The sequence below is a fragment of the Hemitrygon akajei genome, chromosome 16 (assembly GCF_048418815.1).
Source record: "Hemitrygon akajei chromosome 16, sHemAka1.3, whole genome shotgun sequence".
Taxonomy (NCBI): domain Eukaryota; kingdom Metazoa; phylum Chordata; class Chondrichthyes; order Myliobatiformes; family Dasyatidae; genus Hemitrygon; species Hemitrygon akajei.
Genome location: NC_133139.1, coordinates 69,381,827 through 69,394,061, shown reverse-complemented (window position 1 = coordinate 69,394,061; position 12,235 = coordinate 69,381,827). Strand labels below are relative to the sequence as shown.

The 12,235-nt window shown below is 45.5% G+C and overlaps 1 protein-coding gene across 3 annotated transcripts in view; it reads right to left on the bottom strand.

The window, feature by feature from the left end:
- The window catches only part of notch3 (notch receptor 3), a 209,945-nt gene extending 200,583 nt beyond the window's left edge, over positions 1–9,362 (bottom strand). For all 3 annotated transcript variants that reach the window (XM_073069111.1, XM_073069113.1, XM_073069114.1), the window contains exon 1: positions 9,082–9,362. In XM_073069111.1, coding sequence (XP_072925212.1) covers positions 9,082–9,142 — 61 coding nt within the window. In that variant the 5' untranslated portion in view covers positions 9,143–9,362. The remainder of the gene's footprint in view (positions 1–9,081) is intronic.
- Between the last annotated feature and the right edge of the window lie 2,873 nt (positions 9,363–12,235).

The following is a 12,235-nucleotide window of genomic DNA, read 5'->3' as shown; positions in this document are numbered from 1 at the left end:
AAAAACACACCATCCCTACTGTGAAACATTGTGAAGTTAGAGGGTAAAATGAATGCAGCAAAATACAGGGAAAACCTGATGCAGACTGTAAGAGAACTGCAACTTGGGAGATTTCTTTCCCAGCAAGACAATGACCCCAAGCATAAAGCCAAAGCTACACAGGAATGGTTTAAAAACAACAAAGTTAATGACCTCCAGTGGCCAAGTCAGAGTCTAGACCACAATCCAATTGAGAATATGTGGCTGGACTTGAAAAGGGCTGTTCCCTCATGATACCCATGCAATCTGATAGAGCTTAAGCTGTTTTGTAAAAAAATAACGGGGTAAAATTGCAGTGTCCAGATGTGCAAAGCTGATAGAGACCTATCCAATCACAAATAAGAGAAAATCTACAGATGCTGGAAATCCAAGCAACACACACAAAATGCTGGCCAGGCAGCATCTATGGAAAAAGTGTACAGTCAATGTTTCTGGTCGAAACCCTTCAGCAGAACAATCTACAGTGTCCCATTCACACAGCCTCAAGTCTGTAATTGTTGCTAAAAGTGTATCTACTAAATACTGACTGGAAGGGGGTGCGTAATTATGCAATCAACTATTTTGTGTTTAATAATTGTAATAAATTTAGACCAATTTGTAGAAATTTGTTTTCACATTGATACGAAAGAGTCTTGTGTATTGATCAGTGTAAAAAAGTCCACTGTTGTAAAACAATAAAAATGAAAAATTCTGGAGGGGTGGGGGGGGGAATACTTTTGATAGGTACTGTACATCTTTGGACTGGGGGAGGAAACTGGTGCACCCAGAGAAAATCCACGCGATCACAGGGAAAAAGCACAAACTCCTTACACGGATGTGCCGGAAATGAACTCCAACACCCAAGCTGGAAGAGCGTTACACTGCCTGCTATTCTACCACGCTGCCCCATCCAACCCCAATCCGTCTGCAAGCCACTTTCCCCTTCAACACCATCTTCTTGCCTTCTCCCCGAAGCATTTGCAACACACACAAAATGCTGGAGGAACTCAGCAGGCCAGACGGCATCTATGGAAAAGAATAGTCAAGGTTTCAGGCTGAAACCCTTGATGCCCTTACTAATCAAGAACTTATCAACCTCTGCTTTAAATATACCCAATGACTTGGCCTCCACAACCATCTGTCGCAATGAATTCCACAGATTCACTGAACTGTATCAGATAGTATGGGCCTCCTACATGCAGAGTTTTTGCAAAGCCTTTCAAGCACACGTGATTTGTCTCAGTGGACCTGGTTCATCGCTCACACACTACAAGTGGCCCAATGTATATTGTTAATAACATGACTGTTATAACGTTTAATCTTGCTTCTCCGTTGTCATTCTTGCTCCTTTGGCTAAAGAAACCCCATCTCACTCTGTTCTAAAAGGAAACTATAGGCCAGTTAGCCTGACCTCAGTAGCTGGGAAGATGTTGGAGTTGATTGTTAGGGATGATGTCTCAAGGTACATAGACACACACATGATAAAATAGGCCGTACTCAGCATGGTTTCCTCAAGGGAAAATCTTGCCTAACAAATCTGTTGGAATTATTTGTAGAAATAACAACCAGGATAGACAAAGGAAAATCGGTGAATATTCAGAAGGCCTTTGAAGAGCTGAGGCTGTTTAACAAGACAAGAGGCAATGCTATTACAGGAAAGATTCTGGCATGGATAGAGGATTGGTTGATTGGGAATAAAGGGAGCCTTTTCTGGTTGGCTGCTGGTGACCAGTGGCGCTTGGGAGGGGTTGATGTTGTGACTGCTTCTTTTTATGTTATACGTCGGATTTGGATGATGGAATTGATGGGTTTTGGGCCAAGTTTTCAGATGATACAAAGACAGGAGGCGGAGCAGGTAGTGTTGAGGAAGCAGAGGCTGAAGAATGACTCAGACAGATTAGGAGAATAGGCAAAGAAGCAGCTGATGAAATAGAGTGTTGGTAAGTATACAGTCATGCTACGGGTGGAAAAAATAAAAGCATAGACTATTTCCTAAACAGGCAGAAAGTGCAAAAATCCGAGGTGCAAAGGGACTTGGGAGTCCTCATGCAGAACTCTGTAAAGGTCAGTTTGCAGGTTGAGTTGGTGGTGTGGAAGGCCAATGCAATGTTAGTATAAATTTCAAGAGGGCAAAAATATAAAAGTAAGGATGTAATGCTGAGGCTTTATAAGGCACTGGTGATGCCTCACCTGGAGTATTGTGAGCAGTTTTGGGCCCTTTATCAGAGAAAGGATGTGCTGACATTGGAGAGGTTTCAGAGGTGATTCACGAGAATGAAAGGGCTTACCGGATGAAGAATGCTTATTGTTGCGTGCTTGTACCGGCTGAAATTTAGAAGAATGAGGGGAAATCTCTTTGAAGCCTATTGAATGTTGCAAGGTGCGGACAGAATGGATGTGGAGAGAATGCTTTCTGTAGTGGGGCAGTCTAGGACCAGAGGACACAACCTCAAAATAGAAAGACATCCATTTACAACGGAGATGATGAGGAATTTCTTTAGCACGAGGCTGGTGAATTTGTGGAATTCATTGCAACAGGTGGTTGTGGAGGCCAGGTCACTGTGTGTACTTAAGGTGGAAATTGATAGGTTGTCGATTAGTCAGGGCATGAAAGTTACGGAGAGAAGGCAGGAGAATGGAGTTGAGAAGGAAAATTGTTCGGCCATTATGAAATGGCAGGGCAGACTCAATGGGCTGAATGGCCTAATTCTGCTCCTATCTCCAATGGTTTTATGGACATCCTTCTATTCAGAGGCTGTGCACTGTAGTCCTACACTCTCCCTCTACTTCAGGAGCAGAAAGCCATCAATCCTAGCTCCACATCAGCTGGATTATTACAGAGGGGGCACTGGTAGATTTAGTGAATGGATAGAAACTTTGGATCAAAGAATCCATCTCAGAATTGTCCTTTTGCAGACAGATTTTCAAGCCTTTGCATAAGAAATATTGAGAGCCAGAAGATTAAAATCAAAGAGGCCAGTGGAATACAAGCCCATTATTTCAGATATCCTGGAAAGCAAAGGAGTTTTTAACGTTTTTTGTTAGATCCTACTCAGGTGTGGTGTTCAGCTCTGAATGCCAGGAAGGGTACTTCGTGAACACAGAGCAACACACACCAACTGCTGGAGGAACTCAGCAGGTCAGGCAGCATCCAAGGAGGGGAATGAATAGTTGATGTTTTGGGCCGAGACCCTTCATCAGGACTGGAAAGGAAGGGTGAAGAAGCAGAAATAAGAAGCTGGCGAGAAGGGGAAAAGAGTACAAGCTGGCAGGTGATAGGTGAGACCAGATGAAGGGGAAGGTGAGTGGGGAGGGGGCAAAAGTACGAAGCCAGGAGTTGATAGGTGAAAAAGAATAACAACTAATAATATTTACGACGGGGAGAGCTTTGAATGAATCAAGCTCACATGTACTTGATATAGAAACGTGTATGGGGAAAACTAACTGAAGTAATTAAAGGATTTGATAGAATGGTGAAAATAAACTATTTCCTCTAGTAGTGAACAATGGGAAAGAACACTTAGGCTGAAAATTAGAGGTCAAAGGTGACACAGCGTGTGTCTTCATAGAGGAGCTGTGTACGTCTCCCAAAACAAAATTGTTGAGGCCAAGACCAAATGAAAAATTCAGAATTAAGACTGATAGATTTTCGATGGGATGGCATGTTAACTGTTATAGCAGGAGGCAGGTGAAGTTTAGACACACATCTAATCTGAAGAGGGGCACTGACCTAAAGAAGAGAATAGTTGAAGTTTCAAAGCAAATTTATTATCAAAGTATGTATATGTCACCATATACTACCTTGAGATTCATTTTCTTTTAGGCATTTACAGGAAAATAAAGAAATACAATAGAGTTTATGAAAAAACTATACACAAACAGACTGACAAACAACCAATGTGAAAAAATAACTCTCTTAACCTCCAGGTTGAGTCGGTTGTGAAGAAGGCGAATGCAATGTTGGCATTTATTTCTAGAGGTATAGAATATAAGAGCAGGGATGTGACATTGAGGCTCTATAAGGCACTCGGGAGACCACACTTGGAGTATTGTGTGCAGTTTTGGGCTCCTTATTTTAGGAAGGCTATACTGACATTGGAGAGGGTTCAACAAGATTCACAAGAATGATTCCAGGAATGAAAGAGTTACTGTATGAGGAACATCTGGCAGCTCTTGGGCTGTATCCCCTGGAGTTCAGGAGAATGAGGGGGGATCTCATAGAAACATTCCGAATGTTAAAAGGCCTGAACAGATTAGATATAGCAGAGTTATTTCCCATGGTAGGGGAGTCTAGGACAAGAGGGCATGACTTCAGGATTGAAGGACGTCCATTTAGAACTGAGATGCGGAGAAATTACTTTAGTCAGAGGGTGGTAAATCTTTGGAATTTGTCGCCATGAGCGGCTGTGGAGGCCAAGTCACTGGATGTTTTTAAGGCAGCGATAGATAGGTTCTTGATTAGCCAGGTCATCAAAGGGTATGGGGTAAAGGCAGGGGAGTAGGGATGACTGGATGAAGTGGATCAGCCCATGACTGAATGGCAGAGCAGACTTGATGGGCCAAATGGCCTACTTCTGCCCTTATGTCTTATGGTCTCTTGTCATGATGATGGTAAAGGTTTGCAGAGTACGATATGCTGGAAGTTACAGGAAAGATCTAAGATCAGCCGTAGCAAAGCGCAAAGCCCACTCAGCGTAGAGACCAGATGTATCCGGCAGAAAAGATACTGCAGGCTGTCACCAGTCCTGTTTGATTTCTATCATTGGCAGCTCTCTAGAGGAAAAAACTGCAAAGAACTAGGTAGAATACACAGCACATCTTGTCTGTGATGGTCACGCTCCACACGGTAAAGGGAGAAGGAGAAGGAATCGGTATCACGAGTGAACTCATGATGCCATGGAAAATACAAGATTACAACATAACAGGAAAGAGCAGTAACCAAGAGCTTTGATTTCTTAACAACTTGCATCTCTTACACAGTACAGCATTTTGAGTTGCTTAGAAGTCCTTTTTCCTGATTTTTCTTTCCTTGTGCAACACCGATGCACTTAATGTCCGGAATATCCATCTGGCTGGTGTGGAAACAAGCTTTTCACTGCATCTTGGTGCTCGTGACAACAATAAGCCAATTACCAGGACTGAATGCACGAGATTCTGCAGGGGCAGGAGGAACTCACCAGGTCCGACAGCATCTACGTAGCAGAACAAACCATCGACGGTCTCAGCCCAAACCATCGACTGTTTACACCCCGCCATAAGTGATGCCTGACCTGCCGAGTTCCTCCAGCATCTTGTGTGTGTGAACCCATGTCACTGGAGACACTTGGGCAGATAAAATTGGTTTATTGTCACGTGTACAGAGGTACCGTGAAAAACGGGTCTTCTGAGCCATCCGTACAGTTTAACTCATTACAGCACAGCAGTGAAATAGGGCAAAGCAATAAGTAACACTGGGCAGATGTCTAACAACTTTGTTACAGGGTGGTGTATGGTCAGAGGAACAGAAAACGTGTGGGAAGGTTGACAAGGGCCAAAAGTTTTTGCAACTGAAGCCTCTGCCAGCAGAGTATCGTCCTCCCACGATCGAACCACCAGAGATGGCCAAATTTCATTCAGGATCTGAGGACATTTGGTTTCTCAACTAAAACACTTGAAAATTTTTACAAATGTACCGTGGAGAGCATTCTGACTGGCTGCATCACCATAGGGTATGGGGGCGGCGGGGCACAGCACAAGGTCGAAGTAAATTGCAGGAAATAGTAAAATTAGTCAGTTCCATTCTCCGCAGTATCCAAGACATCTTCAAAGAGCTGGGCGTTAAGAAGGTGGGGTCCATCATTAAGGACCCCCAGCACGCAGGGCATGCCCTTTTCTCACTGTTACCATCAGGGAGGAGGTACAGGAGCCTGAAGGCACACACTCAGTGATTCAAGAACAGCTTCTTCTCCTCTGCCATCTGATTTCTAAATGGACATTGAACCCATGAACACTCCCTCACTAATTCATTTCTGGGTTTTTGCACTACTTATTTTTAAACTTAACTATTTAATAGTCATCAGCATTTTTTCTCTATATTTACTTATCACGTATTTAATTGTACCGCTGCTGTAAAGTTAAGAATTTCATGACATATGCTGGTGATATTAAACCTGATTCTGGTTCTGATTTTGTAAGATCCACATCCAGCCAGTCCTAGTCCCCAGATTATTCTCCATAACCTTCTCTCTTCCCTTCTCCCTCATATTTCAATAGAGGCGTCCAAGATGATAGAAGGACTAGGTCACGTGGGCACCCAGAGGCTTTTTACCAGGGTGGTAATGGCCAATGAGAGGGCCACGTGGGAGTGTAGCGGTTAGCATAACGCTAACACCAACCCAGCAACCCAGGTTCAATTCCCACCAGAGACTGTACCTTCTCCCCATGACAGTATGGGTTTCCTCCGCATGCAGGTTAACTGGTCACGTGGTAAGGGCTTGTTACCGTGCTATAGCTCTAAATAAAAATGCAAAAAAGTAATAATCTTAAGGTGATTGGAGGAAAGTATAAGGAGAACGTCAGAGCTAGCTTTTTTTAAACACAGAGAATGGTGGGCGTGTGGAAAGTGCTGTCAGGTGTGATGGTGGAGGCAGGCCAGTAGGAACATTTAAGAAACGTTTAGAGAGGCACACGGGTGACAGGAAAGCGGAGGGCTGCGTGGGAGGGGTTAGATCGATTTTATGTCAGGTTAAAAGGTCAGCGCAACATCGTGGGCCAAGGGGCCTGTACTGCGTTGTAACGTTAGATTTTATTTTGTCTGGTTAACTCCCCTGATTAAATTTGCTTCCACGGTCCTTCCATGCCGGGAAGGCTGGTCCAGGGCCACTCGATGAGTGAGGAGGCTTATTCCCACGTCACGCCGAATTCTTTTGCCGATCACCTTGAACCTCTGTCCCCTCCCGCGACCCTTCTATGTTTGTGTTTAGAGAGAAGCCAGCACTGGAGTCTAGAAGGGCAGGGTCACAGAGATCTCCAGAACGGGAGACGGGGAGGGTAGATCACGAATCCCAATACGTCTCTTTTATTCCCACACTGATATATGGAAGAGGACGGGGACGGGGGGTCATTTCTGAAGAGCTTCTCCATGTTCCGTGCACGGTGGAGCTTTTCAGGAATAACAATCCACCTTCTTCCAGGGTGCTGTAAGATACCAGGCTAGAAATGGATGAACAAGCAGCGGAGTTTTTTTGAATGCCCCTAAAGTATATGCCTCTACCATCAGTGCCGACGGGGCATCCCGCACACGCAGAACTCTGGATAAAGAATTGATCTCTGACATCCTCCCCACCCCACCCCACCCCCATTACTGTCCTCCAATTATCTTAAAATTACGCCCCCTCGTATTAGACTTTTCCACCCTCTGGTTTTCTACTCCATCTTCGTGTCTTATGCACCTCTCGCCCTCCTTCGCTCTGAAAAGACCAAGCTCGCTCAATTTATACTCGCAAGACACGATCTCTAGTCCACGCAGCTTCAATTTGCAAAGGAGTGGAGAGGAGATGGGGGGGGGGGGGTGTTCACAATGGTTGAGCACCAAGTTCAAAATTGAGATTCCTGCCTGAGAGGGCAAACTCGAATCCCTCCAAAGTAAAACCTCCACAACACTGTCGCTCACAACATCGCCCTGCTGGAAGGGACGGGGGGCGGGGTGGTGGTGGAAAAAGAGACTCGGGTCACCGCTGAGAAGCAAAGTTTTTTTTTGTTTGTTTGGCGGGGAGGGAAGAGATCCTTGGCAGGAGTGAACTGCATTGCAACTCCTGCCTCGGGCTACGGCCAGACAATGGAGAGAGTCAGTGTCTGCTCAGTGACGGGGATCTCGCCTGGTCGCGCTGGGACTAACAATGCCAAGTAAAAAACTCGCAGATTCTTTGTAGTGGATCTACCACTGGGTTTCCCGTGAACCAATCCAGCTCCTACAAAAAGACAAGCAGCACCCCCACCCCACTTCACCGTCCCGCCTTCGTCCAACAGTTGGTTCCCAAGGAGACAAGACGGAGAAGAGTTGCCCGATGCATCCGCAGTAAGCAGATCCCCATAACCCATGCTGTCGCTCTGTTCCCAACACCCACCCCCGCCCGTCCCTCTGCAAATAATCGACTTAAACTTTAAATTTTTGGAAGAAATTTTTCTGCATAGCCGCAACCAGGATTCACAGAGCTCGCTGCCCACGCATTGCTGGAGGGGCATGCGAATAAAAAAAACTCGGAGGGATCAAATGGTTCTCCGCAGTGGGGGAGGAAAAAGATTCTTCCCTCAGTTGAAGTTCCTGCGGTCCTGTTAACATCCTATGACAAGAAATCTCTGCTTCTTTGGAGTTCATAGCCAAATTCAACACAATCATCCGGTGGGCAGAGCGGTTTGCAAATTTCCAAGGGGGGGGGGGTCAAAACTGGGAAATTAGAGCTCTCTTCACAACTTTATATACAAGTTTGTATCGACACGCACGCGCGTTAAAGTGCCTGTTATGTGTGCAAGACAATCGGCACGGATGCAAGGGATTTTTTTTTGGTCCATATTGCGGCAAATCTGCGCATTAAACTGCTAAACAAGTGGTAAACTGGAACCCGGCGCATTTAGAGTGCGAGTTACATGTGCCGCCGTGTATCAGAGGACTCTCCGTGTGTGTGTGTGTGTGTGTGTGTGTGTGGGAGAGAGAAATCCTTTTTAGAACTACATCTTAAAAGCCTCTAGATAAAATCTGTTGTGCTGGGCTACTTTCCACAACGGCCAGCAAAAGCTAAATAAATTAGTAAACTTCCTAATGCCTGCAACTGCGATCAGAAGTTAGTTGAATTTAGCTCAAACACAAAAGGGTTCTTGTACCATCCCTACAGGAGCTGTGAAAAAGTAGTTATTTGCAACCAGCAAAAAAAAACATTCCCACGATCTCTCGGAATATATTGTTTTAAATAAACATGCATTCTGATACTTCACACAAACCCTCGCAAATTCTGATTGTCCCTACTTGCCGCAGAAACTCCTTGCAAATAAAAGCCCTCGTGAGCTTTTCCTTAAATCAAATCGTACCTTCACACAGCGCAGTCAGTAAGAGTCCCCAAAGTAAATTCCAGAGTTTTAAATCCCCCATTGCTTGCAGTTTTAAAGTTCCGAGATTTCTTCCGATTCCACTACTAACTTATACATCCATTCAAACGTGCTGCCCAGGTTTTCTGTGTTATCATCAGGCAAGGCAAGGCGTTTTTTAAAAAATGAAACACGATGCGTCGGGAGAATCCTCGATTCGAACCCCTGATTCCGCGCCTCCAAACTCCACAGCAAACTTTTTTTGAAAAGTTCAGCACCGCAGGCAGCCTTGAGTGGTACACAGGGTTGTATCCATCCGCGCGGGTGGGGGGGGTGGGGGTGTGCTCCGGCGGGAGCTGTCCCAACTGACTGGGTACAGTACTCACCCTGTCGCCACTATTAAACACCTAGGCAACAGCTCTAGATTACGTTCCGTCTCGCTAAGGAGTCCCTCTTCCTATAACTGGGGGGGGGGGGGGGGGGGAGCGGTTTGAACTACTTCTTAAAGGCAAAAAAAAATGCTCTTGAAAAGTTTGTTGCTGTTAAATTCAGAATGTTCGGCTATTTTTTAACCTTAGAATGACGCAGAGAAGGATTGGGAAATGTTGAGGAAGTCTGGGCCAAGGGGAAGTATGCTTGAGATCAGATCATTTCTGAGAGAGCCGGGGAAGAGTTGTCATTCACATCTGCTCCGCTCGGTCCGCTGACTGTAGTGAAACATTGGGAAGCTGTGATGAAGCTTTCACTGAAAGTGGCGAGACGCTGGGGAGAGGTCCCTTTAAAAGTGAGAGTTTGGTCCCCTTTACAATTGGGATGAAGGACCCTTTAAAAGTGAGGAGCGATCTCCTTTACAGATGTGCCCCCCCCCCGTTAAACACAGAAAGAGAACCCATATAAAAAAGTGTGTGTGTGTGGGGAGGGTTCATTTAGTAAAATTTGGGAAGAGAGCGGGGGGGGGAATCGCAGAAATTTGGCAGGTTGCCCTATAAAATTGATGAGTGCACCCCTTAGTGGGGTTATTGCCCCATTAAAACTGGAAGGACTGTCCCTTTAAAAGTGGGGAGATTGTCTTCTAACGATGGCAAGAGACTCCGTAAGAGGCTGGGTAAATTTTCCTCTAAACGTGGGAGTGAAGTCACTGTAAAATGGATAGTGTGCCCCTTTTAAAGAGGACCGACGGCTCCCTTAAAAGTGGTGACAGGGTCTTTGAGGAAACGTGCTCACTCAAAAGTGGAAGTGGGCTCCTTTAAAAGAGGGAGGAAGTGCCACTTTAAGAGCTTCGGATGCTGCTGCGGTGGTATTCATTACCCGGCGGAGCCTGGGAACGCAGCGAGCAGATAAATCAGGTTATTGCAGCAACATGGCGCTGCGGCGCTCGTCGTCTCAGACACTGGGGTCATGTAACACAAGGATGGGGAGGGGTGGAATTGAGGAGCGGAACCACTCGGGGTTTATCAAAAGAGGGACTGAGAAAGAATAAAGTACAATATTACGAAGATTGAGAAGTTTGTGATGTAGGTCAGAACTTTCAAAACCTTTCCTTGCTGTGGTCCAGCAGTGAAATGTATTCCCACCTACTAGTTAATTATAAACATTGAACCAATTTGTTTTATTTACTTGTATCTCTTCCTGCCTTTACCAGCCCTCTGCTCACCAAACCCAGCCCACCTCTGTTGGGCTAGCTGTGGGGTGGGGCAAGGATAGACCGGGCTGAATTCCCCTTTTCAAGGAATTAATCAAGTACTGTATTAGAGAAATTATTTTTAGGAAGCAGCAGCAGCTATTCAAATGGTAAAGTGATTTAAAGAAAATCCCCCTGGAATATGTCCACCAGTGTAGACTGAGTCCCAGCGGGTTTAAAAACGTACCCTGCCAGATCGGCAGGAGAGATATGGAAAGGAAAAACAAACTGGCCAGCTTCTCCTCCATACCAAGCACAGAATGACTCAGAGCTTAGGGTGGGCTGTGATGTTCTCACCAAGAGCCATGTCCTAGTGATGGTGAACAGGGGCAGAGTTAGCCCTTTCACAGCTGCTTCCGTACCAGAGGAGCTGCTGGTCCCCAATGAGGGCGACAACAACTTTACAACAAAACAGGAGGAAAAAATATAAACACAACATATTCTGTAAATGCCAGAGATTCAGAGTAACACACACACACACACACACTCACTCACTCACACACACACACACACACACACACACACTCACTCACTCACACACACACACACACACACACACACACACACACACACACACACACACACACACACACACACACACACACACACACACACACAATGCTGTAGAAACTCAACAGGTCAGGCCGTATCCATGGACGGAAATAATGGGTCAACGGTTTGGGCTGAGACTCTTCATCAGGACTCACGATGAAGGTACGTGACCTGACGAGTTGGCATACTGTACCAGTAAGCTACTGGTACATGACTTATCGTGTGTCCTGATGAAGGTATTCGGCCCAAAACGTCAACTTTTTATTCAGGGATTAACACTGGGGCACCTCGGTGCGTGCTTACCCACTGCTCTACTCTCTCTATACTGTGTGGCTAGGCACAGCTCAAATTCCATCTATAAATTTGCTGATGATACAACCATTGTTGGTAGAATCTCAGGTGGTGATAAGAGGGCATACAGGAGTGAGATATGCCAACTAATGGAGTGGTGCCACAGCAACAACCTGGCACTCAACATCAGTAAGATGGAAGGGCTGATTGTGGACTTCAGGAAGGGTAGGACAAAGGAACATAGAGGGATCAGAAGTGGAGAGAGTGAGCAGTTCCTGGTGTCAACACCTCTGAGGATCTAACCTGGTCCCAACATATTGATGCAGTTATAAAGAAGGCAAGACAGCGTCTATACTTGATTAGGAGTTTGAAGAGATTTGGTATGTCAACAAATACACGCAAAAACTTCTATAGATATACTGTGGAGAGAATTCTGACAGGCTGCATCACTGTCTGGTACGGAGGGGCTACTGCACAGGACCGAAAGAAGCTGCAGAAGGTTGTAAATCTAGTCAGCTCCATCATTAGCCTAAAAAGTACCCAGGACATCCTCAAGGAGCGGTGTTTCAGAAAGGCAGCGTCAATTATTAAGGACCCCTATTCCCAGGACATGCCCTTTTCTCACTGTTACCA